This window comes from Episyrphus balteatus, chromosome 3 (assembly GCF_945859705.1).
Source record: "Episyrphus balteatus chromosome 3, idEpiBalt1.1, whole genome shotgun sequence".
Taxonomy (NCBI): Eukaryota; Metazoa; Arthropoda; class Insecta; order Diptera; family Syrphidae; genus Episyrphus; species Episyrphus balteatus.
Window position 1 is genome coordinate 126,337,971 of NC_079136.1, and position 27,564 is coordinate 126,365,534.

At 31.7% G+C, this 27,564-nt stretch overlaps 3 protein-coding genes across 3 annotated transcripts in view; 1 reads left to right on the forward strand and 2 right to left on the reverse strand.

Moving 5' to 3' along the window:
* The window catches only part of LOC129916830 (protein numb), a 323,367-nt gene that overhangs the window by 85,583 nt on the left and 210,220 nt on the right, over positions 1-27,564 (reverse strand). The gene's annotated exons all lie outside the window — the stretch shown is intronic.
* LOC129916823 (vacuolar protein sorting-associated protein 54) lies at positions 530-13,668 on the reverse strand. Its single transcript, XM_055996997.1, has 3 exons — positions 13,304-13,668; positions 12,307-13,232; positions 530-2,352 (listed from the first exon to the last, which is right to left on the reverse strand). The coding sequence occupies exons 1-3, from the start codon at positions 13,480-13,482 to the stop codon at positions 626-628; spliced, it is 2,832 nt and encodes a 943-aa protein (XP_055852972.1). The 5' UTR covers positions 13,483-13,668; the 3' UTR covers positions 530-625.
* LOC129916834 (alpha-(1,3)-fucosyltransferase B) lies at positions 17,488-27,499 on the forward strand. Its single transcript, XM_055997022.1, has 5 exons — positions 17,488-17,977; positions 18,042-18,221; positions 24,203-24,612; positions 24,671-24,848; positions 26,827-27,499. Exons 1-5 carry the CDS (start codon positions 17,894-17,896, stop codon positions 27,319-27,321), a joined length of 1,347 nt encoding a protein of 448 aa, XP_055852997.1. The 5' UTR covers positions 17,488-17,893; the 3' UTR covers positions 27,322-27,499.

Here is a 27,564-nt window from a genome sequence, read left to right on the forward strand (position 1 = left end):
GAGAGAAAGTGAAATATTTATTTATTTTACTTTTTTTTTATTCAACTATACAACTTTTCGATAAAATTATTGTATTTTTCTCTTTTTGTTTTGTTAATGTCTCAAAGTGTTAGGTAATTTTTTTTTTTTGCTTTTTTTTCCTTTAAAATTTAATTTATAAATTTAAAATTTTATTTATTACCTTTTTATATTTGTAATTTAAAAATTTATTTTATTTTATTAAATATTAATTCTGTATAAACAAACGGCACTATGCGGTATTTAATCGCCATTTTTTTTTCCTTTTTTTTCTAGCTTTTATTATTATTATTTTTTTTTATATAAAATATTTTACAAAGCAATATTTTCATTCTTTTATTTTTTTTTAATTTTTACAAATAAATACAAATTTAGCAACATAAAATAAACAAAAAAACCCAAAACAAAACAACAAAAAAGAAAAATAAAACTATTTTTTTACTTCAATCTGGAATGTGATCATCCATTTCTTTGAGAGTGGACAGATCCTTCAAAACTGAAAATTTGGCAGTCATAAGCTACATAAAGGGGGGGATTTTATTATTATTTCTTAATTTAATTTTATTTTTAAAGAAAAAAATAAAAATCCTTAATTCTAGTAGTTTTGCTAAAAAATCCAAATATCCTCCATGGAATCCTCGCCCATCTCTTCAGCGGGTAACGCTTTCAATGTCCTTAGTGTCTCCATATAAAAAGTCAACTCCGATGTGACAACTCCATGTTGTGGGCCGCCATTGTTTATAATGTTATTCTTGAGAAGTTGTTCTTTTAATTTGTCTTTGAAATTTTTATGAACAATTCGATAAATGGCATGAATTTGTTGTTCAGGAAGAATTGGTGCAATAGCTTCGTGCAATTTAACCAAATGCCGAGAGATATTTCGAAATGATTGTGAAGGTACGGGTGGTCGAGAGTCCCAGCTAGAAAGCTGAGCGGCCACACGATCAGTGACAATTCCATAGATTTTATTTTCAATTTCCTTAATGTGTCCGATAAAGTCTTTTTCGATTGTATCGAAACTGGACACCGAAGTTGGATCTAAAGAGCGAAAATGCTCCTTAACTTTGGGCATTAGCCAGAGGACTAGTTGGAGAGCTCGTGACACAAGTGCCAAATTGCCACTTGTTATTGTTTTGAGACCGGCAACTCGTAGCGCCCCAGCGCCGATAATTAATTGACACGAACGTGAGTTGAATGTCCGCAAGAGGTCTACAACATTTCTCGATAGATATCCTGCTACTATGGGTAGACGCAGGGCACATTTACAATACTCACTGATCATTTGCACCAGTAGGAGAGCTGCTCCGACAAGAGAAAATGGTTTACCCTCAACGAGTAGCACTGGACTGGCAGGGCTTCCTCCATTGCATTGAATCGATGTTGATGTTGAATATTCCAGAGCCTTGCTAAAGCTAAAATCATTCTCTGCAATGCGATCGATGATCTTTTGGAATTCATTGGGAATGTCAACTTGCCGCCAACGCTCCGAGTCCAAGAGCAATGCCATTTTTTGTTTTCTCTCAGAATGAAATCGATTGGCAAATCTTGATGCCTGCACTTTTACGGCAACTTTCAAAGGAACGCTCTGCGCTCCTGATATCGCCTCGCTGCCAGAACTGAATTCATTAACAATCGCTGTGAGTTTTTCGATTTCATCAGCTGTGGCCACACTTTTCTCCAAACTCTGACTGGAGACAAGATTCGCACAGCGCTCATGGCAATAGTTACAAACCGATTGAAGTAGTTCACTTAGTTTCTCTTTAACATTCTCGTAGTCTGTTTCGGTGAGAAATGCATCTGAATCCATTAGATTAACAGCACCATCGAATCTTCCTGATGCTGCATTGGCTGTTTCTAACATTATTGTGGTTACAGCTTTTACTCGATTTAGAACTTCTAACAAAGCTACTGTGGCTCGTTGGAGAAGAGCAATCCATTCGGTTATGGATAAACTTTGGGCCTCCTCTCCATGACCGGTCAAACAGAGTTCAGCATCGGAAGAAGCTATCACCTCGATGACCAGCTGTTTGATTATCGCTCTAATTGTGACGATACTCTCTTCTTTGTAGGTATCAATAAAGGAGTAGTTATTTTTGCGTAACAAACCCATGACAATGCAGATTAGTTTATCCTCGGCTAGGATTTTATCAAATTCTTCATCGGAATTTGGGCTGGTCGATGATAATGGTCGATTCAAGTCGGCTGTGGCGAAACGCTCAAACTCGGTGGTTAGCATTTTATCGATGAGTTTCTCCATTTCGGTTAGCTGCATGGGAAGATGCTTAAAACAGTGCACACCGACTAGTTCTTGTGTGAGGATTTCTTGGGTGGTTCCTGAAATTTGAAAAAAAAAAAATAAAACATATTAATAGGAGCTTTTATAATAGATCTGATTGTTAAAACTATGAAGTTTAGGATTCGGAAAAAAAATCGAAGTCGAGTTAACAATCAGACCTCGATCTACACTACCCATAATCTCGTAAAGGCCCTAACTACAAAATTATCGGTAGAAACCCGTCATATGACGGAAATAGAAAAAAAACATTACTGTTCTTCTATGTTGAAATGATGGCTGGCACAAAAAGTGCTAAAGAGCTTGGTTGATTGATTTGTTTTGATTTATAGGCGATATAGGTACTATATAGGTACTATATATCAAGTTATGCATTCGTAAAAAAAGAAAAGTTGAAATAACATTTTTCCATGACATTACGATGGTAGAGAATGCCGTCTGTCTGTAAACGAAGCTACAGCCTAAACGGATGGACCGATTGATGTCAAACTTGGTATGTAGCATTATTTGGCGACTCTGCAGAGGGGTTTTTGGAATTAATTTTTTTTTAATTTATTTAGGTCCAATTTATTCACACTCCATTAAATTTAAAGTCGCCATTAAAAAAGGGAAATTTTAAAATTTGTATGCGATTTGACAGTTTTATAATTTTTAATGGAGCCTTTAAAAATAATGGAGAGTGAATAAATTGGGCCTTAGTAAAATTGAAATTGCTCAAAAACGCCTCCAATGATTTTGTTTAAAAAATTCAAATGTAAGTTTAAAGACAAGGTCTATCTTTTAACAAAAAAATTTTTTTTTAGAAAATCATTATTAACGGTACCTGCCATAGAACATTTTTGCTTTTTTTTTTTTTTGAAAAATCAACTTTTTTGAAACGGGTTGATGAATTTTTTCACAACTTCGTTTTTATGTGTAAGAAAATTATGTAAGAAAATTTTTAAACATAAAAAATAATAAAAAACGGCTCTAACGACTTTTTTTTCTAAAAATTCTTTTTTTGTACAAGAAATCAAATGGCATACTTGGTTTTGTGAAAATAAATTATTATAAAAACAGATTTTATGTTTTTTTACACTACATACCTACGAAATTCCTTAAAAATATCAAATTTTAAACTTTCCCTAAAGAGAATGGGCAATTTTGTATGGAACTTGGACGTTCCGCGGCCAAGAACGATTTTGTTATTTTTTGATGTAGTTAAGTCTTACATACATTGTGCAGAAGTTTTATCCTTCTAACGTTCTTCACAAACGGATAAAATGCATTTTTGCATTTAAAAGTTAATGCAAATTGTCTCAATATTTAAAATTGAACGTGTATTTTAAGTGCAAGATATGATAATCTGTCATTTTCCCTGAGCCTGAAGACCTTTATCTTGGATATTCAACCAATAGAACCCAAAATATTGGCTTTTCAAAACATCAATTTCGAGTCTATTTTAAGACTTTTTTTTTCGATTTTTTGTTTGATTTTTCCTTTTGAAAACTCAAAAACAAAATCTTGAAGTGGTTGCCTTAAAAAGCTTATATTTTGAGTTCCATTGGTCGGATATTCAAGATTGAGGTTTTAAATCATAGAAAAAATGACATAAAATCATATTTCATAATTTAATTAAAATAGTTATTCAATTTGCCCTTCGCATATTGCTCGGTGAATTAACAACACTAATATTGTCATATCTTCGATTCCAAATGCAATACAACGAAACGGCCATAGTAAAAAAATTTCCTACGTTATAGTTCTTTCATTTGATACCAATTTCATTACTGGCCGCCAAACGTCCAATATGCCCATTCTCCTTTTGTTCAATAAAACCTTTTAACATTAGAGAGTTACTTTTGCTATATACTGCATGTTTTGGATAGTTTTAATTAGAATCCTTTCCAAGTATGGCTTAAATAAAAATATTATCAAAAAAGTTACCAAACAAAACAAAAGAAAAAATTACATGGCCTAGGTATTTCGGACATGCATAAAAAGCATTTTTATTTTTTTGCAGAAATGGGCTTCTAATCAAAGAAATAAAGTTATATTTGATTTATTTAAGACATACTATCTTAATATAACAACGCATCATTCACATTGATACTATTTCTAGACCCCAAAAGTCATTTTGAAGATTTTGGGGTCTATGGGGTAAATTGAAAAATACACATTTTTGTGCTCTGTCCTTTTATGAACTGACAAATTATAACTAAAGTGAACGTTTGAGCATGAAATTTGTATCTTGATTTTTTAAGATTTCGATCCTCCATTGACCCATAAAATCTAAGGTTTTTTCTACCTTTTAATATATCTTCTTCCCGTACTTGAGCTTCATACAAAATAATTATTTGCAATACAGTGAACTTATTTTAATCACAAATAAATAGGTTAAGAAAAAGTTTATTTTCTCGAACGTAAATTTTTGCCCGGAATTTAAAAAAGTTGAAAAGTGAAACACAATAAAGATGAATATTCTTCTAAATCTATCTTGCCAACAAAAATATCCTGCTTCTTAGTTCTTACAGGTATAGGTATAATTAAATAGGAAAATAACCACATTATTATATAAGGTTCATCTTGTAATGATTTTCTTAAAAGGATTAAGTAGTTTTTATACCTGACCCTAATTCAATGTACGAGTACCATAACTTTTACGATTTTTCGGATTTTCTGAAAACAATTCTTAGAAGGAATTAAGAGTTGAAAATAATGGATATGTTTACGGTGATTATAATTACCCAAAATTTCAGGTAGAAGAAGATTAGTTTAAGATATAAAAGGAAAGAATATTCAAATTCTTAAATCACTTCAACTTGCTTAGCTGCCGAAGAACTATCTCAGTGAAAAAGAGTCATAATTAATTGTTTTAATAATTTAAATTAGAAATAAAAAAAAAAATATTCTTAACATGGAACGTAATATTACTGATGAATTGATCGACTTTTATGGAAACTGTGATATTAAAAACAACACACTTGCCTTGGCTCTTCTGGAACCCTTGAAGAAACAGCGCACAGATGACGAACCGGAAGACTGTCAAGATTGCAAAGTAAAAGGAGATGAAGCCTTTTTAAGAGACCACCCCTTACTTCCCAAATTGATTATCCATCCAAAAATGACTTTGGGGAAAATTTTAAAAGTTTATCCAAACTTGCCGCATCCAAAATACTTCAGTAAGAATTGCAAAGTGAGTCTACTTTTTTGTGAATGGTCTGCATTTTTGTACGAATACAGTCAAACTTATGGATTTGAGACTGACGATGCTGAGGGAGAGGATGTATTTACAATTATGGAGAACTTATATGAGGAGAAAAAATTTGACGATGATTGTATATTTTTAGAAAGGAGAGGAGGAGCATTTCATCTTCTCAAAGCTGCTAAATTAATAAAAGAATCTAAGAAATAAAATTAATTTTGCATTATTTTTAAATTTCAACACTGTGAGAGAATACAGAAACAAATTTATTTATCTTGACTTTTCTTTTAAATTTATCGCACGTTGAGACGGAAAGTGTCACAATTCAAAAAGTGTCGTTTTTTAATTAGATCGATATTCGAGTATGCAAGGTCAAGATCTACATTTTTACCAAATTACATGACTCTATCTGCAAAACTCGCCGATAGAGATGAAAAGTTTCATTCTTAATAATTCATCTGTTTCAATTTTAATGACCTTTTCTTATTTTACATTTCTTCTTTTTTTAGTTTTTGTGGTAACTCAGTATTTTACTAACTGAACATTTAACTGTAAATAAAACAACAACAAACTATTTCTTTTATTTATTACTAAAATCATTTGTTATTAAAGAGTAAAAAATGCATACGTTTGAAAAAATGTTCTCTGCAATCTTTAGTTGTTGCTTATCGTGCAAAAAGTTACGTTCGTGAGTTATCAATAACACACGACTTTTATCTTGTCCTATTTAGATTTAAAAAAAAAAACTTGCCTCTTTTATTCTGTTTATTCGCGTGACGCTATTGATTTATATTTAATTATGATCTCGAAATTTAATTTATATATACATCGAATGTTAATTAAATTACTTGCAATGATTGCCAATAAGCGGAATTACATATACCTACGACAAATTTTAACTAAAAATTAGATGGAGATAAAGTTTCCATAATTTGTATATAGTTAACTTAATTACATTTAATTAGTGGCATGATATTTTTTTTTTTTTTTTTTATAAAAAGAGAAAATTCTGGTTTGTAAGGTATAAAAGTGAACATTTATAAGTTATTCTGTGTTTGATTGCAATTGTTACTGGTACTGACTTTGATTTTATAGCACTTTTGTTTGGTAACTAAAAACTAATAACTAAATTATCACATCGAGAATGAATAAAAAATTTTCTTAATGAAAATTCCATAGCGAGAATAATTCAAATTTTTAGTAACTTTTTCCCATCATAATTTTAATTTACAAAAAAAAAGGTCAAGTGATACTCTGTTATACGGTATTCTCTCTTTAATAACAATAGCCAGTACAGATAAGATAGGACGTTTGCATCTCACTTGGGCTGCTGCTAACAACTGCATAAGTCAATTGCACATAAAAGTTTAAATAAATTTATTAAATGATAAGATCGTACTGTAACTTAGAATGAAAGTAGTAGATTTTTGTAAGGAGCTTTGAAGTGCAATCATTACTTAGAAAAAGAAATTTCTTAATGTCCAGTTGAAATATTCTTTTATATACTCTGTATGACAAGAGAATTTGATTCACGAGTCTATATGAAGGCCTAAACATTAAAAGATATCAACTTTTTTTTTAACCACAAAGCAATTAGCGCTGCAACTTACACTATCATTAAATGAATATCAATTTTTTGTACATCATGTACACCTATTTATATAACATTATTTTTGGCATTCGTTCGCATAACATCAGTTTCAAAAACATTTACCGAAGACAAAAAAAATTTAAAAACATAATGATAATGTTAGCTTGTGTTCATTGAGCCAAGCTCTCAATAAATCTAGATCCTAGCTTATATCAGCAACAGGATTAAAAGCACTTTAAGAGCCATAAGTACAACCTATGTCATCTACAAACGCAGTTAAACTGCTTTTCAAATCCAATCTTAACAAGAGATGATATAAACTAAGAATAGAATCGGTCACAAAATCGAGGCACTCCTATGTTAAATGCGACTTACAACTCCTTGTACTGTCTAGTTTAACTCTCTGTAATAAGACATGATTCGGAACCATTCCAACATAAAGCTGCGAAACCCAGTGGTTGACGATGTCAAAGGATTTTTAAATGTCAATAATACACAAGTAAATTTTTTCATCAAGATAAGATATAATACCAAATTGCCTTGAACTAAAAAAGTTATATTGCTAAAATAGCTAACTGCCCTATCTTTGACAATTTTCATGAATTGTTGGTAAAAGGGGTTATAGACCTATAATTGGTCATCTAATCTACAGCAACTTTTTGAAAAGAGGCACGACATCTGCATCTACTAAAATGACAATTATTTAAATATTTATAATTCTTATAGATTTCAAAATTTCTGAAGAAGTAATTGGTGCGAAAGTAAAGTAGTTGAACGCTTCAGCAATAGCAAAATTATCTGTTAATTCACAGTTCAATCGTTTGAGAGGAGACAGAGGATCGATGGAGCTGAAATCGATCCTCTGTGACTAGTTAGAAATGGAAGATTTATTAGTTTAATACGTTGAGCGTAAGGTGGCAAGTTAATTCGATTTGACCATGGTAGAAATCTTAAGCAAAATCTCATAAATCTTCTTTGAACGGACTCCAATCTATTTATATGAACCGCATAATATGGCGCCCATATAACGCAACCATATTCTAAAATGGATCTTACGAATGCGACATAAAGAGTTTTTAAAACGTAAGGATCACGAAATTCCCGAGCAAATCTTTTGATAAAACCAAGAGTCATGTTAGATTTTTTAATAATGTAGTCAAAATGGTCAGTAAAAGTTAATTTTCAGTCCAATACTATCCCAAGGTCAGTGAAACTAGACAAATTATAGTTAGTGGTGATAGATTAATCGCATAATTATAGACAATTACATTTTTTTTTGCGTGTAAAACACTTTGTTTTGCACTTGTCAATATTTAAAACTAAACCATTAATATTGCACCATTCCCAGAAACGTTGAAGGTCTCTTTGTAAAAGGTCACAGTCATTTGCAGAGTTGATTGTACGAAAAATTTTTACATCATCAACATATAGTATAAGAGACAAAGAATTTACTAGGACAGACGGAAGATCATTAATAAATAGTAGGTACAAATAATAACGGGCCAAGGGTTAACAGTAAAACATTTAGAACGTTCACTCTTAAAAACAACACTATATAACCTATCTTTGAGATATGAAGATACCCATAAAACAAATCTGTAGTTAAGACATATATTTTGCAGTTTTTTTTTTAAATATATTGTGGCTTAGTTTGTCAAATGCTTTGCTGAAGTCAGTGAAAATACAGCCAACTTGTTGTTTTTTTTTCAAACGCGTCAATACAATATGTAGTAAACTGTAATAGTGGATCTCTTTTTAACAAAGCCATGTTGGTTGTCACATAAAAAGGAGGAACAGTGAAAAGACAAAACATCACAAATAATAGATTCAAACATTTTGGGTATAGCAGATAGTTTAGCTATTGGCCTATAATTTAGAAACAAATTTTTTTTTGCCTTTCTTATAAGTTGGAATAAGGAATGCATTTTTCCAGTGTCAGGAATTTACAGTTAATTATAGATTGATTAAAAAGTAAAAACAACGGATAGGGTAAAGGCACCAGTATTCGGACACTTTGTGAGTTTTTTGCAATTAATAAGTAAGTCATCCTAATAAATTCGAATATAACCACAAATATACTTTCTCTGATATATTTCACATATAAATGCAAAGTTTCAAGCAGATAACCTGAATGGTTTAAGAGATATACTTCAGTTAAGTGTACGACATCAGGGATGAGGTTGTGAAAATGATTTTGTGTAAGAAAAAAATAGTGGAAGCATTTGCAAAAACTAAGAAAATTGAGACCTGTTTATTAATTTTATTATAAAAGGAAATTGTTAGTTTTGAGTAAATATGATACATTTTGATAATTAATTAAAAAAATAGTCAAAATGTTTATTTATTTAATAATATTTTTTAGTGTCCGGATACTAAAACTAAAATTTAAGACTTTTTTTAGTTTCCGTCCGTATACTGAAAATATGAGGGAAATGAAAAAATCGCATTTTTAGGCTCTTACATTGTAGTTTGGAACATATTTTGGGTTTTAATGCAAGAGAATTGCATTTCTCTCTCAATGTTTCAGTATTCGGACAGGGTTACCGAAGTTAAAATAAGTGTGTCCGGATACTGAAAAACTAGATTCAGTTTCCGGACACCATTGTTTCTAATGTAATTTTAAGTGTTTTTGTACCTTCAAACCTGCGATCTTTTAAGGAATGAATTCAGAAAACATATCAAAGACCATAGAGGATACAAGGATTTATATAAATCCAATTCTAGCTTTGAGAGAAGCTGAAAAGCTTTAGTAGGCAGGGAACTGCAGTTTTTAAACAAGAGTGCATTATAAAATGGTTTGAATAGCTCTTAAATTATTTGAAAAGTACTGGCCACGAACATATTTCCATTTATGACTCGAGTATGATATTAAATGGCGATGAAACCAGCTTTTGTCTCTACACAAAGACTAGCAAAAAATGTAGGCCAAGCACTTCCAAACTGAATTTTTCACCACTTTTAAATGAAGCGAAAATGAAAAATATGGATATGGTGGTAACAATGTGATTTTATTGAGGAATGAGGACTCCTAAATTTTGTTGTTAACTTCAATAATTATGAATTCTGGAAATATTCGTTCCGTGCTTCAATGTTTGTTTTGTAGGTACCCAATGAAAAAAGTACCTATAGGATTTTTTTTAACTGAAATGAATTATTATTAATTCTTTTAACAAATATAAGTTGTTAGTGTGTCCTTTTTCTTAATTGCTTAGTGATTACTTTTATTAAAAACAATTTTAACCTTTAAAAGTACCTACCAAATTGTTTTTTTTTTTTTTCAACTTATAATTTTTTTATAAATTTTTTTGTGTATTAGAGTTATGTTCATATTTGTTTCAAAAACAAAAGATGTTTTATTTCATAAAAACGAAAAAAGAACCATAAATTAATACAAAATTATCGTGTCCGGATACTAAAATAAATTTGCCCGGAAACTAAATTTTGCGTCCGGACACTAGTGCAAATCGAACTTTTTTTTATTGTTTTTATTTTTAAATATTAAAATGTTTTATTTAAACATTATGTGAATGTAACATTATTACTAAAATGCCAAACTTTAAGAAACTACCAAAATATTTGCTATAGCTTGAACACCAATAAAACTATTCGACGTCAAAATTCAAAAGTACCTTAACTGTCCGGATACTAGTGCCTTTACCCTACGCAGGGCCGTCTTTAACTATCTTGGGGCCCTTGGGCACACAAGAATTTGGGGCCCTTTTGGAAAGTAAAATAAGTACAATGGTTGGCTAAAAGGCAATGGTTGGTTATAAAGGGGTGCAAGTATATCGTTCCATATAAAGTACCTAGTGTCTTTATTATTGGCAGGGGGTGTCAATAATACGTGCATTGAGACATCAAACGTTGCCACTGCTAATAATTGTACATTTTATATTGCCAATAATTATACCCTGTATCCGTTATAAGTTTCAGTTTGAAGAATTGGAAAAAAAGAGCTCAAACGGATTGATAGATTTGCTAAAAACTCGGTACAAACTATTTGTACGTGATTTCCAAGAGCCGTTATTTTATTTTAATGTCTCCTTTTTAACGTATATATCCAATGTAAAGTTTTCGAGATATTTCTCAAAAACGGATAACGATTTTGCTTTGAAAAAAATCCATGTAATGCTGCAAATAAAGTCGCACTTTTGATAGAAGAAAAATGTTTTTGGACCGTTATTGACGGTACCTATTGCCATCAAAACGATTTGTTAATGTAAACAACCGATTTCAATGAAAATTTTGACATAAAAAGGTTTATACTAATATTAAAATTAAGAAAACTTAAAAAAAAATATTTTTGGATGTAAAAAAAATTATTTTTTTTTTTTTTGAAAAAGTTATTTAATGAACTTTAAATACGAGAGCAATTCGCAATTCAAATTAAAAAATGTTTGGGGGTGCCAACCATTGTACCATGGCGTTTTCCATTGAACCAAAACATTGATGTACCGTCGATGAGCCGGCAATAGTTTTTTCTTAAACGTTTTCCAACGAAAAAAGTATTGATGTTTTTTTTTTGCCGACGAATTGATTCTTTTTTCGTCTTTTAATACGAATCTACACATATTTTTACACTAATTTTAGCACGCACTACAAATTTGATAGTTTTGCAAACTTCAAACGAAATTATTATTTAAAGAAAAAGATAGTGGAAGAGAATTCGTTGTTTTTATTAATAATAAATAATCTTACCTTCAGTGAAAAAAAAGAAGATATTTTTCTTGTTTTTTGAAAATATTATTGTCTTATTTTTTGGAAAATTGAATTTGGGTTTGGTCGCATACGACGCCACATAATTTGTTTTCATTTTGAAAACATATACATATTTTCCGTATAGGTGTAGAAAAAACTTTATTTGGTTGCCATATAAAAACTAAAATTTTTGTTAGATGGTCTGCCCGCCAAAAATGTTTTGAGAATAAATGTGTGAGAGAAATTTTCGTTCCTTCGGGGCCCCCCTCAGAATGGGGGCCCTGGGCACGGGCCCCGTGTGCCCTTATGGTAAAGACGGCATTGACCCTACGACATATATATTGCACATTTTTTTTAACATAAAAGCGGGAAAACCATCAGGGCCAGGATTTAAACAATCGTCTAATTTTTTAACATACTCTAAGATAATTGCCTCAGAAATAGAAAAGTTAATATTACTAAGATGTGAAAACTCATCAACAGAATCTTAGTAATTATTAACCTATAATCTACTACACTCACCTATCAAATCCAATGCCGCCACATAATCCTGTGTGCCCAATAACAATTGCAACATCGGCTGTGTCTTATGCACCGTCGCCATCAAACAAAGTTTATCCAACGTTTGATCATAATTCCTCCGCCGCTGAGCAAATTGTACAATTTTCAATGAATCCACAACCTCAGTCTTACTCAGAGCCCTCAAACTCTCTCTCAATTCACGTACATTTGCAGCAGCTTCTTGCATTTGTTCCATTATCGCATCTTGTGATGTCATTGCATGAAAAAAAGCTGCCGATTTCTGTGATACTTGTCGAGCAATCTTCACTTCCACAATGTCTAAATAATGAGACAATTTCTCCTGCAACAATCTACCCGATTGTTTACTCTCTTCGTTAGCCTGTCCAATGCCCGGAAAGACCGAACCAAATGTTTGTGGATTATTCAAATCCATACTAGCTTTCATAAAAATATCTGGGATTTCACTTAATTGGCCTTCCCGAGTTGGACTTCGATAGTTTTGCTGACTAGAATCTTCCTTTTCCTGTTGTAGTTGATGCGCACTCATTCGAACATGCCTGCGATAGCGTTTCCCTATTTTCTTTACATAATTCTCAAAGTCAACATATTGAATGTCATCGAGATGAGGCGAATTACCAATTTGGACTTTCTCAACGAAACTATCGCCCCATTTCTTGGTAAAAAGATTAGCTTGCTTACCACGACCGGGATCATTTAGGACAGCGGGAAGATTCTGTGCAGCAGAAAAGACTGACCATTCGGGAGCTGGCTCCCGACTTGGCTGATTGACGTGATAGCGAGTGACATGGGATTCATAGTCACGATCGGAGACGCCGTCTAAAGGCAGCGATGGACAGACGCCATTGAAGCCATAACGACAGACATAGGAGCCGCCTTCTTTTGTACAATGTCGTTCTCTTAAATGTCTACGAATCCAACAAAAAATATATAAAAATTGTTTAAAGAAGAAAGAGAAAAAAAAAAAGAAAAAACTCACTTGACAAAATCCGATGAAGATTTAAATGATTCCATTGGACAATAGTAACATGATTCCCAAGCTGGTGGCGATTGAAGTTGTGGATCTTTTTTTGTGATGATGTTCGTGTTGACTTCGTTGTTGTTAGTGGTGCAAGTGTTGGAGGTGCTGCTGTTGCCAGTTGTTTGATTATTTGCCATTACATTACAGAATTTTTAAAAATTTTTTTGTTCTATATTTGTTCACAAACAATAGAATTTTGAGGACATTATTTTTGTAAATTGTGAATTTTGCTGGAGACGCGATTTTTATAAAACATTGTACACGAGAAAAATTCTTTTTTTGGATATTTTTCTTCTTTTTTTTTTTTTTTTGCAAGTTTCTTGTAAAAAAATGATGACAGAACAGAAGAAAAATGAGATATGTCAAAACGAAAATAGAAAAAAAAAATGTGAAATGTCATCAAATTTTCGAAAAGCAAATATAGAAAATGTAATAGATTTTAAATGAATGCATTCAGATTCATGTTTAAATTTTGTATATGGTTTCTTTTTAAATTATTGGATATGTCAGACAACGTGGATGTGCAGGGAAACAAAATTTAAAAATGTTGGCCTTTTTTTCCATGCTTGGCATAAGAGCTTTATTCCCAGCAAACGTAGAACTACAGAAAAAACCGACGAAATATGTACGTCAAAGAAGTACTTCTTTTCCACTGAAAAAAGATAGGAGCTCGGGAAAAAACTCAGTTATATACTTTCTGTATATAAGAATACGTGAAGCATCTATCTCTTTCTTGCATGCAAGATGAAATGAATTTCCCCTCCTATAAAAGTACAGACAAGTGTACTTCAAAACTACATCAGCGAAGCACATCTGGAAGTGCTTCTGATGTACATTTTCCAGTACTTTTTTAGCTACAGAAAAACTACTGAAACTCCATATGGCTCCTTGAATCTAGAAGTACGTAATTAAGTGGTGAAATATGTACGTAAGAGAAGTAGTTTGTTCCTAGTAAATCTAAACCTTTTGAAACTACACATGAAATTACAAATAAACTCTGAAGTTAAAACTTTGGTTAGAGATTTAGATTTATTCAGTCGAATTATATATCAAAACATGAACGTCTTGTGAGACACTTTACTTCAGACTTCTATGAGGAATGTTGGCGTTGAATTTCTCTTAAATCTTACATCTACGTCAGGAATTTTGGAAATTCTTTTTCACTAAACGAAGGAGAGTCGCTTCATGCACACAACTGTTGAGGGGAACAAAATGCTTTCCTAGCAATGTATTTGTAATACGAACTTGCACATCTTGATTGCCACTCGAACGGACTGCATGCAATACTGTGGCGAGCAAGGAGTCTCTGACGTCATTTTTATACTCGACATAGAATTGTTGAATGTTGGTTTTGTCTAGGATTAGAGCGAACACATCAACAAGTGGTCGGAGGGTGCAGACCTGAGAAAAAAAAATAGTACCATCAGCTTCACAAAGAGCAGAAGGGAATCTCTTTAACTTACACTACAAGTCTGTGAAATGTGGATCACACTCAAGTATTGTAGTCTATACTAAACATTAGATTCGTTTCACTCGTTCTGGATGGCGTGGAGGAAAATTTCGAACTGTAAACTCAGTCATTGATGTCTGGAATTGATCTCCACTAGAAGACAGAAAAATCAACAATTATATAATTTATTAATTTTAAAATAAGCATACCTATATTTTCCAAATCCATTGGTGGTGGTTTTGTATCATTTTTTCTATTTTAATTTTTCTAAATGCACAAGGCTAAGGTTGTGCATTTTGATGATGGAAAGAAATGGTGGTGGAATTTTTATGGCGTGCCGAAGAATTTGTGCTACTACACATTGTGTATTGAAAATAATTTTCACAAATAACACTGATTAAGACGATATTTATTTTTTCAAATTAAATTGTTTTATTTTGGAGCACAGAAATTTTTTTTTTTTGCTCAGCTAATGTTGCTGTGGCTATCAAGGTTTCACTAGAAATGCAGGAAAATGGCGAGCCGCCATTACAAAAGAGAGAAAACCTTGAGCATTGCATACATCGCACTCTTTTCCTCCCATTTACCAATGAGTTTATTTTTTTCAGGAGAAACAAAACTACAATATTTTGAGGGGAGAGGTTTTGGTAAATAAGGAAACACATACATCTACAAAGTAAAGACTTTGTTGGTGGTTGTAATTTCCCCTAAACTACTGAGGTTTGGTTTGCAGGGTTATAGCCCATAGTTTTGTCTACTCATTTTTTTTTTTTAAATTTAATTTGTAAAGCCTAGTACGCTGCTGAAGCGAAACGAAAAATTTTGAGGTCTCCAAAGTCAATAGTGGACATATGGTAACGATAAAATACCATTGGGGTATTAAGCCTGGTACGCTGTTCGCGCTAAATTTTAGCCGAGATAAAAAGCTAAAGTCTGGTATGCAGTTCGCGCTAAATTTTAGCTCCCATACAAATTATCGAAAATTTTTAGCCGAGATAAAATGGATCCCCTACAAATTATCGATAACTTGTATGGGATTTTTATCTCGGCTAAAATTTAATGCGAACAGCGTACCAGGGCCCCTGTTCTGTAACTTTTATCACTGGCGATAAAATGTTTCAATTACTTAAAAATCCATTTTATAGCCAGTACGCAGATGGCGCTAAACTAAATTTTCGCCCCTATTCTGGCAAACCTCACAAGTCACAAAAACCTCACAAGGTGATCATAACTCAATTTTGTGAGAATTTATTTCTCACAAACTTTTTACTGGTTTTTGTGACGCGAAAACCTCACAAAATCAAATTCAGCTCACCTCGTGAGGTTCTCATAACTTGTGAGGTGTGCCAGAATAGGGCTGTTTATCTCCCCAACAAACATTATCCCTTCTATAAAGCTTTACAGGAGCTACATTAACACCTGTAAAGCTTTATAGAAGCAAATTTGTAAGTCGGGTCTACAATTTTTATCTCTACACGCGTTCGCTAAAGCCTGGTACGCTGCTCGCGCTAAAATTTAGCTGAGATAAAATTCCCATACAAGTTATCGATAACTTGTATGGGATCCATTTTATCTCGGCTAAAAATTTTCGATAATTTGTATGGGAGCTAAAATTTAGCGCGAGCAGCGTACCAGGCTTAAAAGCCAAGATAAATTTAAATTTAAAAATAACTACTGAATCACAGTTTCATTTATTTATGCCAGCTTACATTCAATATTACATTACATATTTTTTTACCTGCAGAATACCTTTTTTACGCTCTCATTTTGTTTTATTTCTCTTCTTTTATATATTCCAAGGTTGTTTTTGCCTCTTAATCCTTCCAGCAACAACAACAACCACAAAAATGTCAAAATTTATCTGTGAAAAAATGAGCTGAGCATTATTTCGCGAGCTAAATTGAGTGGAGACTTTTTGCAAAAGTAGTAGATGAGAATTCGAATTTAGCGCGTGAACTGCCTGGCTAAAAATCCTCGCTAAAATTTATCTTTGGAGGAAATTTGTATTAAAGATAAATTTTAGCGCGATCTGCGTACTAGGCTTTAACTACATTGGCCCAAAAAGTGAAAAAGTACAAAAGTGAAAATTTTCAAAACCCATTTTTATATGATTTTTCGGGGCAGAAAATTAAAACAAATGATGCAGAAAGCTTATTTTTTCGTCTTGAAAACAATTAGTAAACTCTTTTTTTTTTACAAAAAAAATGGCACTAGCGAGAAAAAAAATATTTTCACTTTTGTACTTTTTCAAAAAGTGGTGAATGTAGTTTAAGCCTTATAGCCTGGTACGCTGCTCGCGCTAAATTTTAGCTCCCATACAAATTATCGAAAAATTTTAGCTGAGCTAAAATAGATCCCATACAAATTATCGATAACTTGTATCTCATCAAAATAAAAGAAATTTCGTTCAAAATCTTAATTTCTTACTTCGCAAATTCTTAATTCAAAAGAAATTTTGCTTTATTTACTAAAGAAAATGGATTTTATAGACAAAAACGTTTATATCGCCAGTGATAAGGTTACAGAACAGGGGCGCAGGCTTTACGAAATAAAACACTCTTTATTTATTAATCTACTACAAAATCAAATAATAAAATATCCCATCACTACAAACAGCTGTCTTGATTTTTTTTTTTTATCTCAATATCGACATTTGTTTTGATGACATTTCTCTTTCCCATCCCGCTTCGTCTTAGTCCAAGTCCAGTACAAATCCATCCGCATCCAAGAAAAAAAAAAAACCAAAAAAAACGATAAATTCTTGGACATTTTTCTCTCAATTTCTGTTTTGTTACTTTGTTCCTCTAGAACACAAAAGAATACAAAAAATTAAATAACAACAAAATTATTTATCAAATAAAATTCTTTAACAAAATAAAACAAAAAAAAAAAAACTGAAATCATGAGTACATCTTATCGTCTCGTGGTCAATAGCAGCACCAAAAGCTCGACACTTTCACGAGTCGTCTTATCAAACTCGAGAGTGCATTGCTGCTAGTCATGAGATTTATAAATTTTAAATAAAACACACAAAAGACTTCAAATCTCTCCGTCTAACAAAAATAACAAAAAACGAAACAAAAAAAAAAAAACCAAAGATGCGATTATTTGCAAAAATTAAATTATTCCTTTCGATTATTTTGATTGTTCTTGGTATAACTTTGGCATTTTGGCTTTGGAAGGTAAGAGTGTCTATCTTCCTTCAAACAAAAAATAATATTCAATCTAAGAATCTCTTCCCCCCAGGACAATGGAACAAATGAAATTCCATCTCGAAGAACATCCAGAAATGGTCCAGCTACAAGCCCACCTGTTATACTCTGGTGGACTAAACTCCTGCCAAAGTATCATCAAACCAAACGATGCGGATTCAATCAATGTACGTTTACTGTCGATAGAAATCTACTTAACAACAATAACACAAAAGTAAGTCTATATTTTTTATTATACACTCTTTTTCATCAGAATAGGTACACAATTTTTCAAATGTTTAGTATTCTTTTTTTACATGCGATACAGGTAGGTACAGTGACCATCCGTCCCGGTTTACCCGTCCCGTATTTCTATAGCTTGTCCCGGGTTATTATTTAAGTAACCCGAAACGTATTAGACCGAGAGCCGGCAGCTGGCGGGGCGAAAGCTAAAAAAAAACTTCTGGTACCCACATTTTTGAAATCAGGGGATTTTTTATGATTTTTTGGTGTATCATTTATTGGGGTAATACCTAGTAAAACGCCAAAAGTTGATTTTTTGCTGCACTTTGGATGCGTCTGGCAGAGGGAAAGCTGAAAAAGATCACTGCCAGACTTTTTCCGTTGACATACTGTGGTGCATATCTAGATATTCGAATTTCGAATTATATCAAAACTGCCAAAATATGCTGCCGGCTTTTAGACTATATAAGTGTCCTGGGGTGGAATCGGCTAAAATGATATTTGACTATCATATTTTTTACTATCAAATTTGATAGTCAACTATTTTTTATCTGTGTAAGGTGATCGTTTTTAGATCATTTTTAATTTTGGTTTAGTTGGTATCACTTCGGTTTGACATCTGTCAAACGTCATTAAATTTAAAAAAAAACAATGCAGAGTTTCAGTTTTTCACTTCCATAGCTACAATAATTGAGAAGACAATTATTAAAAACGTAAGTTAATATTTTTTAAAACGCTTAAAATAATAATTTATAACTTTAATATCTATCCAGCAAACACAACTCGAAAAGGATCGCTTACAAAGAATCACACAAAATATTGTGTAAACTTTGAATTCAGATGGCAGATCCAAAATGTGTATTATAGTCAGCTATTACATGAAGCCTCAAGAGGCGCGCCTCTTTTCAAAACCAATGAGTGCAAAAGAGAAAGAAGATAAAACAAAAAATTATCCGACCGGAGAGTCGTGGGCCAAAATTCCGAGACTCTTTTTTGACGTTTCTTTTTCCACTCTTTCTTTTTTCAACATTCCCTTTCATTTCTTTTTGCTTCTTGGTGGAATACAACAACAACAATACTTAAATCAAAAGAGAAATGTCAAATTTGAGTCTTTGACTCAAGAGGCATCGTGTAATAGTACGCGCCTCACAGAATGATTATCAAAAGAAAATTAGAAAAAAGAGTCAAGCCTCTTGAGGCTTCATGTAATAGCTGACATACTCATAAAAAGTATCTTATGTTATTCGAAAATTTTGTACGAGCCTATAAAAAGCACTAAATATTATTTCAAATTATTTTTTTTTGTGTACAAAGGTGTGATTGCACATTACTTTGAGTCGGGGATGTAAAATATAATTTAATTTGTTCCTCAAGTCTGACTCTTCTATTTTCTATTTCATATTCAGTTACTTTATTTTAATTTTGTAGTCTTAAAATAATTGCACAGGCACAAAAATATTCATTTTTCCCAAACAAAGTAAAAGCACCACGAAAACCATGAAAAAAATATGCTACAAATGTTAAATTGTATCAAATTGACACCTAAATAGGTGTCAGCTGAAAAAGTTAAAAAAATATGATAGTCACTTTTGACTATCATCTTACACAGACGAATTTTCTTGAATTTGACAGTCAACTATCAAAAATCATCTTACGATTCCACCCCTGTATTTTAGAATTTGTCCCGTATTTCCACATTCTCTGATATTTTTGTCTTCAACATTTTAAATACTTTGCACGGAAATTATTTATTTATTTATTTATTTTGTCAAGCAGAGTTATAAATCTCTTATAGACTACAGAATACAATAAGACTTATAATATATATATTCTACCCACCAGAGAAGAAAAAAGATATAATATTTTTTTTTAAATACATCTCTGCTTAAAAACATATTGAAATCAGTAATGTTACAAACTGAGTTAGCCTGTCTTAAACAACGAGTAATAGCTTCATTGTAACCATAATTCACCTTGTGAAAAGGGATCTCAAATAGCAATCGAGAACGAAGATTACGCTCAGGAGCATACCAACAGACTAAAGAAAGCAAGAAAGGGCAATTGATTTTAAAGTTAATAATATCTCTTATGAACATTATTTCAAAATATATTCTTCTAGATTCAAGAGATTGAATTCCCAATAACAAACACCTCGAAGTATAAGAAGGCATATCAATATTCCAATGAAGAATTTTGATAGCCATTCTGGTGAAACGCTTTTGAATCCTTTCAATTCTCATAGAATGAGTTTTATACATAGGGTTCCATACAATGCAGCAGTATTCCAAAATAGATCGAACGAAGCTGAAATATAGTGATCTTAACGTAAAAGGATCTGAGAAATCTTTTGAGTTACGAGTTTTTTTTCAATAATTCTGGCTAAAGGTGTTTCACCTAAACTATATGAAAAAATTATTGGGAATTGACTTCGATAAAAAGACATACACTGACATTTAGAAACATTTAGATGAAGGTCGTTAACTTCACACCACTCGAAAAGCCTATTCAAGTCTCTTTGTAAATTAATACAATCGAGAGTTGACTTGATTCTGATATAGAGTTTAATGTCGTCAGCATACATTAAACATTTGCAATTATTGAACTGATCAGGAATATCGTTAATGAAAATAAGAAACAATAGTGGTCCTAAATGACTACCTTGCGGAACGCCAGAAGTAACATTTACAGAATCAGAAAGAATATTGTTGATTTGAACACGTTGTGTTCTACCTGTAAGGTAAGATTCTAACCATTTTAAAATCGAGGAGAAAAACCCAATTTTTTTCAATTTTGATAGCAATATTGAATGATTTACGCGATCAAAAGACTTCGAAAAATCCGTATAAACTACGTATCATTGAAAACCACGTTCAAGGGAGTTAACTAAATAGTTATTAAAGACTACAAGGTTCGTAGTAGTAGACCTCCCATTTACGAAGCCATGCTGGAGAGGAGAAATAACTTCTTTCAAAAGAAATACTAATTTGTTATAAACGATTTTTTCGAAAAGTTTAGGTATTACAGGAATTTTACAGATCGGACGATAGTTACAAACTTCATTCTTACAACCTGATTTAAAAACTGGGTGAATGTATGATAATTTCCAAGCATCAAGGAAAATACCTTCATGAAGGGAACGGTTAAAAATGACTGAGAGTGGACAAGCCAGAGCTTTTGCACAATTTTTTAACACTAATGGAACAATTCCATCCGCTCCTGGATGTTTATCATCGTTCAACATTCTCAATTCATCTTCAATTTCTTCAGAAGATATTTGTAAATCACCAATGCTTACTAAGTTTAAGTTAGAATCGGAGTTAGGAGAATCGGAAAACATTGGTTAGAAAATAAAAAGTTTTTTAAATTTTTGAATAAAAGCATTAGTTTTTAAACATTTTTCGTCAATTATTTAGTTTCAACTTGTGTTTGTCAGGTTGAAAAGCTACACCTGAAAATTTTTTTCGAGCAATGAACTCAGTTTAATTTCAAACTTTTAAAGGACATATTAAAAATTTAATTAACTAATTATTATAAAATTTCAAAATCATTTAAAATTAAACTAAAATGTTAAAAAACAATTTTGATTAAAAAATATTTTTTTTTTAGAAGTTATTAACAGTAACTGCCCATAATCTCGTAAAGGCCCTGACTACACTTTTCATACTTCTGAGTCGTAGAGGAAAACACAAAATGAAATATCGCAATTTGCATATAAAAATGAAAAAAAATTTCAAAAATATTTGGAGTTTTCTGGCTTATGTAAAGACCTAGGCTAAAAAAAAAAAAAAATGAGAATAAATCAGAGACAATGCCCTAACTTCAAATATGCAATAAAATCAACATCGAAAATTTTGTATTTAGGATTATGGGCAGAGTAGGTACCTAATATAAAACCGTTTTCTTGATTTCTGATTTATTTGGAAACGACTTGATATGTATTAAAATTAGGAAAATTTACGAAAACTCATTTTATTATTATATATATATTTTTTTAAACCAATGTTTTCATCCAACGAAATTTTTATTTGTCCCGGGTTTCGCTCCTAGAAATATGGTCACCGTAACTATGGGGTCAGTTAAGGATTCGTAAAATAAATCGTACTCGAAATAAAAATTTTACACGACAATACGATAATGGAGAATGCAAAAAAAAGTGGGCCCCGCAATTCTGTCTGTTTGTCCGTCTGTAAGCACCTCGAGATAACAGCCTTAACTAATGGAGCGATTTTGTTCTCAAAGTTGGTAGTAAACAATTTTTGGTGATTCCCTAGAGGACAAATTGAAATTTTTTTTAAGGACTAAAACTAACGGTACCTGTCGTATAACGGAAATAGAAAAATTAATTTTTTTTTTTTTCAAAAACGGCTCTAACATTTTTGATTAAAATTTGTGTGTAGTGTTACACATAAGAACCTCTTCTTGAAATGTCTTTTGTACCATTTGTCTGTCAGTCTGTCTGTCTGTATAAGGAACTAGAGCCTAAACGGATGGACCGATTGACTCCAAACTTGCTATGTAGCAGTTTTTGGAGACTCTCCAGATTGATTTTTGGAATTAATTTTTTTGGACCAAAAATAACGGTACCTGTTATTAAAAAATTTCGGAAAAGTTTAATTTCACTAAAACGGCTCTAACGATTTTGTTGAAAAAATTCAAATGTTAATTTTTAAACAAGGTCTATCTTTTGAAGAAAAAAATTTTTGAAAATCATTATTAACGGTACCTATATATATAAAAATAAAATTTTGAAAAAAATAATTTTTGGATTTTTAAAAAAATTTTGAAATTTTTTTTTTGAAAAATCAAATTTTCAAAAACGGGACATTGAATTTTTTTGAAATTTTGTTTTTAGATGTTGATTAGTGATTTCTACAAAATGGCATACCAATTTTATTTTAAAACTTTTTTTTTTTTCAAAAAATTATTTATAAAAAATTAGTTTTTTAAAAAACGGCTCTAAAGATTTTGAAATTTTTTTTCTAAAAATGCACCTTAATATATCAAATAAAACTGCGTACTTGTTTTGTGGGGCGATTTGATTTCAGATATTGTTTTATTTTTTTGAAAAATGAATTTTGTTTTTTTTTGTTTTTCCCAAGTTTCTATTTAAAAACTTAAGCAACTTGAACTCTAAGAGCAAGTTCGTGCGACTTAGTCGTGCATTTTATTTAACTATGAAGTGTGGCTAAAAATGGTTTTTTGCTTTTGCAGAACGTCAGGGACATCAAAATAAAATGTCGTTTTCAACTTTCCATGTGATATAGGATTTCAAAAACTTCAATCGCATACATTTCTGTTCTTGGTTTAGCGGTGGTGTCTTTTCAAAATTCGGCCCTTTCAGGGGATTGGAACTGTTGACCATTCTATTTGCTGTCCTAACATTAAAAATAATAACTGTAGGCAAACGTAAACATTTACTCCTCTATGAGTGGTTTCTTACAATTTTTTACCACCATTTATGTATAATTTTTTTAACCCCGGAATATTGGTATCTGAAGTGAGATTCACACTTCGTTAATTTTTTTAATCGTACCATGTCTGGTATATCCTTTATTCTTTATTTTATAATTAGAGTGTTTTCGCTCAAATTTTAGCGATTTTATTCTGCCCATGTTTTTCAAAATTTTAATATCATTATTAAATTACACCTAGTTATTGTTTTATACGATAAATTTTACCAATCCACAAAAACATTTAAGCGAACATGAGTGCTCCTATACTGATGAACAAAAATATAAATTAATTTTTCCCTAAAAAATATTTATAAGAAAACCAATGGGGAAAGTTATGGTCCTTTGAAGGAAACCATTATTGGGGATAAACGATTGATGAACATTTGAAAATTTGTGTACCTATTCTGATGAAAAGGAGTGTACCTATTTGCTTAGCGATAAGAATTCTCAAGACTCTTGACTATAATCTCAATTATATGTCATAAATTTAAATTTTTTTATTTGCAAACAAAAATCACAGGTTTTAGTATTTTATGGTTCGGACTTGAATAAAACCGATTTACCATTACCTCGCCAACCCCATCATTTATGGGCGTTGTTTCACGAAGAATCTCCCAAAAATGTGCCATTTATTCAATCAGCAAAAATTCTCAAGCATTTTAATATAACATCGACATTTAGTCGTCATTCGAATTTCCCACTTACCACTCAATTCATTCAAAGTGAGAAGGAATTAACCGATCGAAAGTATTTGGTTGCAATTGGGACAAAATCTTTATTGCGTGAAACTGAGAATCTAGCACCAGTGGCATTTGTTCAATCGATTTGTGACACTGCCTCGGGAAGGAATGAATATATCAAAGAATTGATGAAATATATTGATATTGATTCGTATGGAAAATGTTTGCATAATAAGGATTTGCCCAAAGAGTAAGTTTCCATCATTTTTGAAAGATCATTTATATTGAAATATTTTTGTGTTCAACAGATTGACTGGAGACTATTTGAATACAATTCAATCGGAGGAGTTCTATCGATTCTTTGCACGATACAAGTTCATCATTGCCTATGAGAATGGTGTATGCAAGGATTACATCTCGGAGAAATTCTGGAGACCATTGATTATGGGCAATATTCCTATTTACTTTGGATCACCAACAATTAAGGTAATTTAGAAGGAAAATTTTAAATTTTTATATCGTCATCATGAATTGCATAAATGTAATACAAAAAGGGTCTCGGAGAAGGTAGATATTGAGTTATTTTTAAACTTGGTTCGCGCTTTCTATACTTATAGCTTCTACGGGTGAATAGTGTACGATACCTTGGTTTAGAAAAGAAAGGATGCACCCAACTCGTATGGTAAAACTGAATACTTATCGTTCGCGTGGTACCGCTCCATAAATTTATTCCAATCTCCAGGCCCGTTGTCGCAAAAGCACCATGCAACATCTGATGGGTTTTTTCGTTTGTTGTGTGATTTTTTAGTTCGTTTGTTTAAGCCATTTGGTGGCCTTTTTAAATTTCAAGATGTGATTGCTTGAAATATGGGATAGTTCATCATTCAAGAAATGGTTTCCGACGAATTTGAATCTAATAGGCAAATCGTGCTAAATTTTATCTCGAAAATTTTTATCTCTACGCGTTTGCTAAAAGCCTAGATAAATTAAGTAGTACAGGTAGAATAGTACAACGTTCAAGAAATCAATAAATAAATTTGTAATAAGATTTTGTAATAAGAACCGAGGATCAAAAAAGTCTATAAAATTGGGTATATTTTCCCGGAAAAGAGGGAAGGGGATAAGGTCAACAAAAGAGTGAAAAAAAAAAATTTGTGGAATACAATCAATTCACAAGATTTTATGTTATTTTTTGATGCTGAATCTAATGACATAAAAATAAAGTCGATGAGATTATTCTAAGAAAAGTTATTGCCGATTATACGCTGGTGCTGTTTTTTTTTTGTTAATATTTTAAACTTGCTGACACCGTTTCTTTTGTTATAAAAACTAAGAATCTAAAGTACGAAATTATCTTGAGTAAAAGGGTGTTTTTTTTTTTTTAAGAAATGATGAAATTCAAAATTAGTACCACAAAAACTGGGACAAAAATGGTATCCCAATAACAGAAACAAGGAATTAAGCACTCAACACAAATATTTTAGGTGATTTTTTTTTTGAGAAATAAGAAAAATGGAAAAACATTGCTACCCTAAAGAAATTTGGTAAAAACGTTGCATTTGGAACAGAGTTTTCATAAAATAATTTTGGGTGAAAGGGTGTTTTTTTGCGACAAAATAGTAAATGCTGTAATTGGGCCTAAAATGCCATGTGATTTTGATGTTTCCTCTACAGACGGAATATTTACGACTGAAATTTGTCTTCTGTTTCTGTTTTTTGTTTTTTCTTATATCTGTGAACAAGTAGAAAACGGCTTATCCTGTCAGCACTTCGACATAATTTTAATTTGAATTCCGAATGTTGGTTTTTGAGTAATTTTGTTTGATCTAAGCCTAGTATGCTCCTGAAGCGAAACGAATATTTTCATACAAAATCAGTACAACGGAATCGTAAACGAAATTCTTTTTATGCTTTTCGTTGAACAGTACGCAGCCTGACCAACAAAATTCTAACCTGTGCTAGAATATTGTTACTCACATTTAATTGTCCAGGTTATTTTTCTGCAACATAATTTGGGTGCAATTTCCTCTGTGCCCAATCCCGTGTCAACTCTAAGTTTTGACACTTTACAAGAGGTAACTTAAGATTTAATAGACTACCAGTTGTTGTCAGATGGATAAATTAAATATATCACTGTTAGCAAAGTAGATCACAAATTGATGAAATCCTTAAAAGGTGTAATAAAATTGGAGGCATCTATAAACTTGTAAAAGTAACGGTTTCATAGAAATAAGTAGTGGCTGACATTGCGAAAGTTAAATTCAAAATGAATTTCAAATCTGAAATGACAAGCGATTTACTTTAACCCGGACACTCCAAGAAAACCAAACAAAAAATACCAAAACCTATATAATTGAAAATTATCATAACCAACGTAAGCATCAATTTATCATTTCATATTCATTCCAACATAGTTTAGTATTCCTTTCTCAATTGATTTATTTTTATTTTTACTATTCCACAGGATTGGGAGCCAACAAAAAAATCCGTCATATATATCTCAGACTTTGCCAGTCCAAAAGCTCTAGCCGAATATTTAAAACGTCTCGATGCCAACGATCACGAATACAATACATACCTAGATCATAAATACTCAATGTTACATTCCGTAACAAATGATTTACTTAAAGCCACCCTACTCGAACGAGATTTTGAATCCGACAATCAATTTGAATTATTCGAATGTTTTATATGTAATCGAATTCATGATGATAACTTTCACTCAATAGCCGATGTAGGGCACTATGATTGTGGTGGTGATGGCGATACCAATAATCGATTGCAATACCCTGCTATGGAAACATCAATGAAACATTCCGATTGGCCATCAATTATGTCAATGGGTAAATGTGAGGCAGGTGTGCTGGATGCACTGCTTCAGAGGAATACAAATTTTACCGAGTTAGAATTTGCCGATATGCTGCAACAAGATATTAAGACAACAAAATGTCGATTATGATGATAAAGGGTAGGATGTAAGGGAGAGTGGATTGGAGTGAGATATTTGTAGATTGATACACACTTATTTAGAGTTTAAGTTATTATTTTTTTTCTCTCTTTAAATTTTTAGCTAATTTTTAATAAAAAAAATAAAACTTTTTTTGTGATAGAAAAAAAAAAAAAATTAAATAAAAGACAAAATTTTATTGATGAAATTGTATTTGTAGTTTAAAAAGGACTCTAGTGCTTTTAAGTTTTGTCA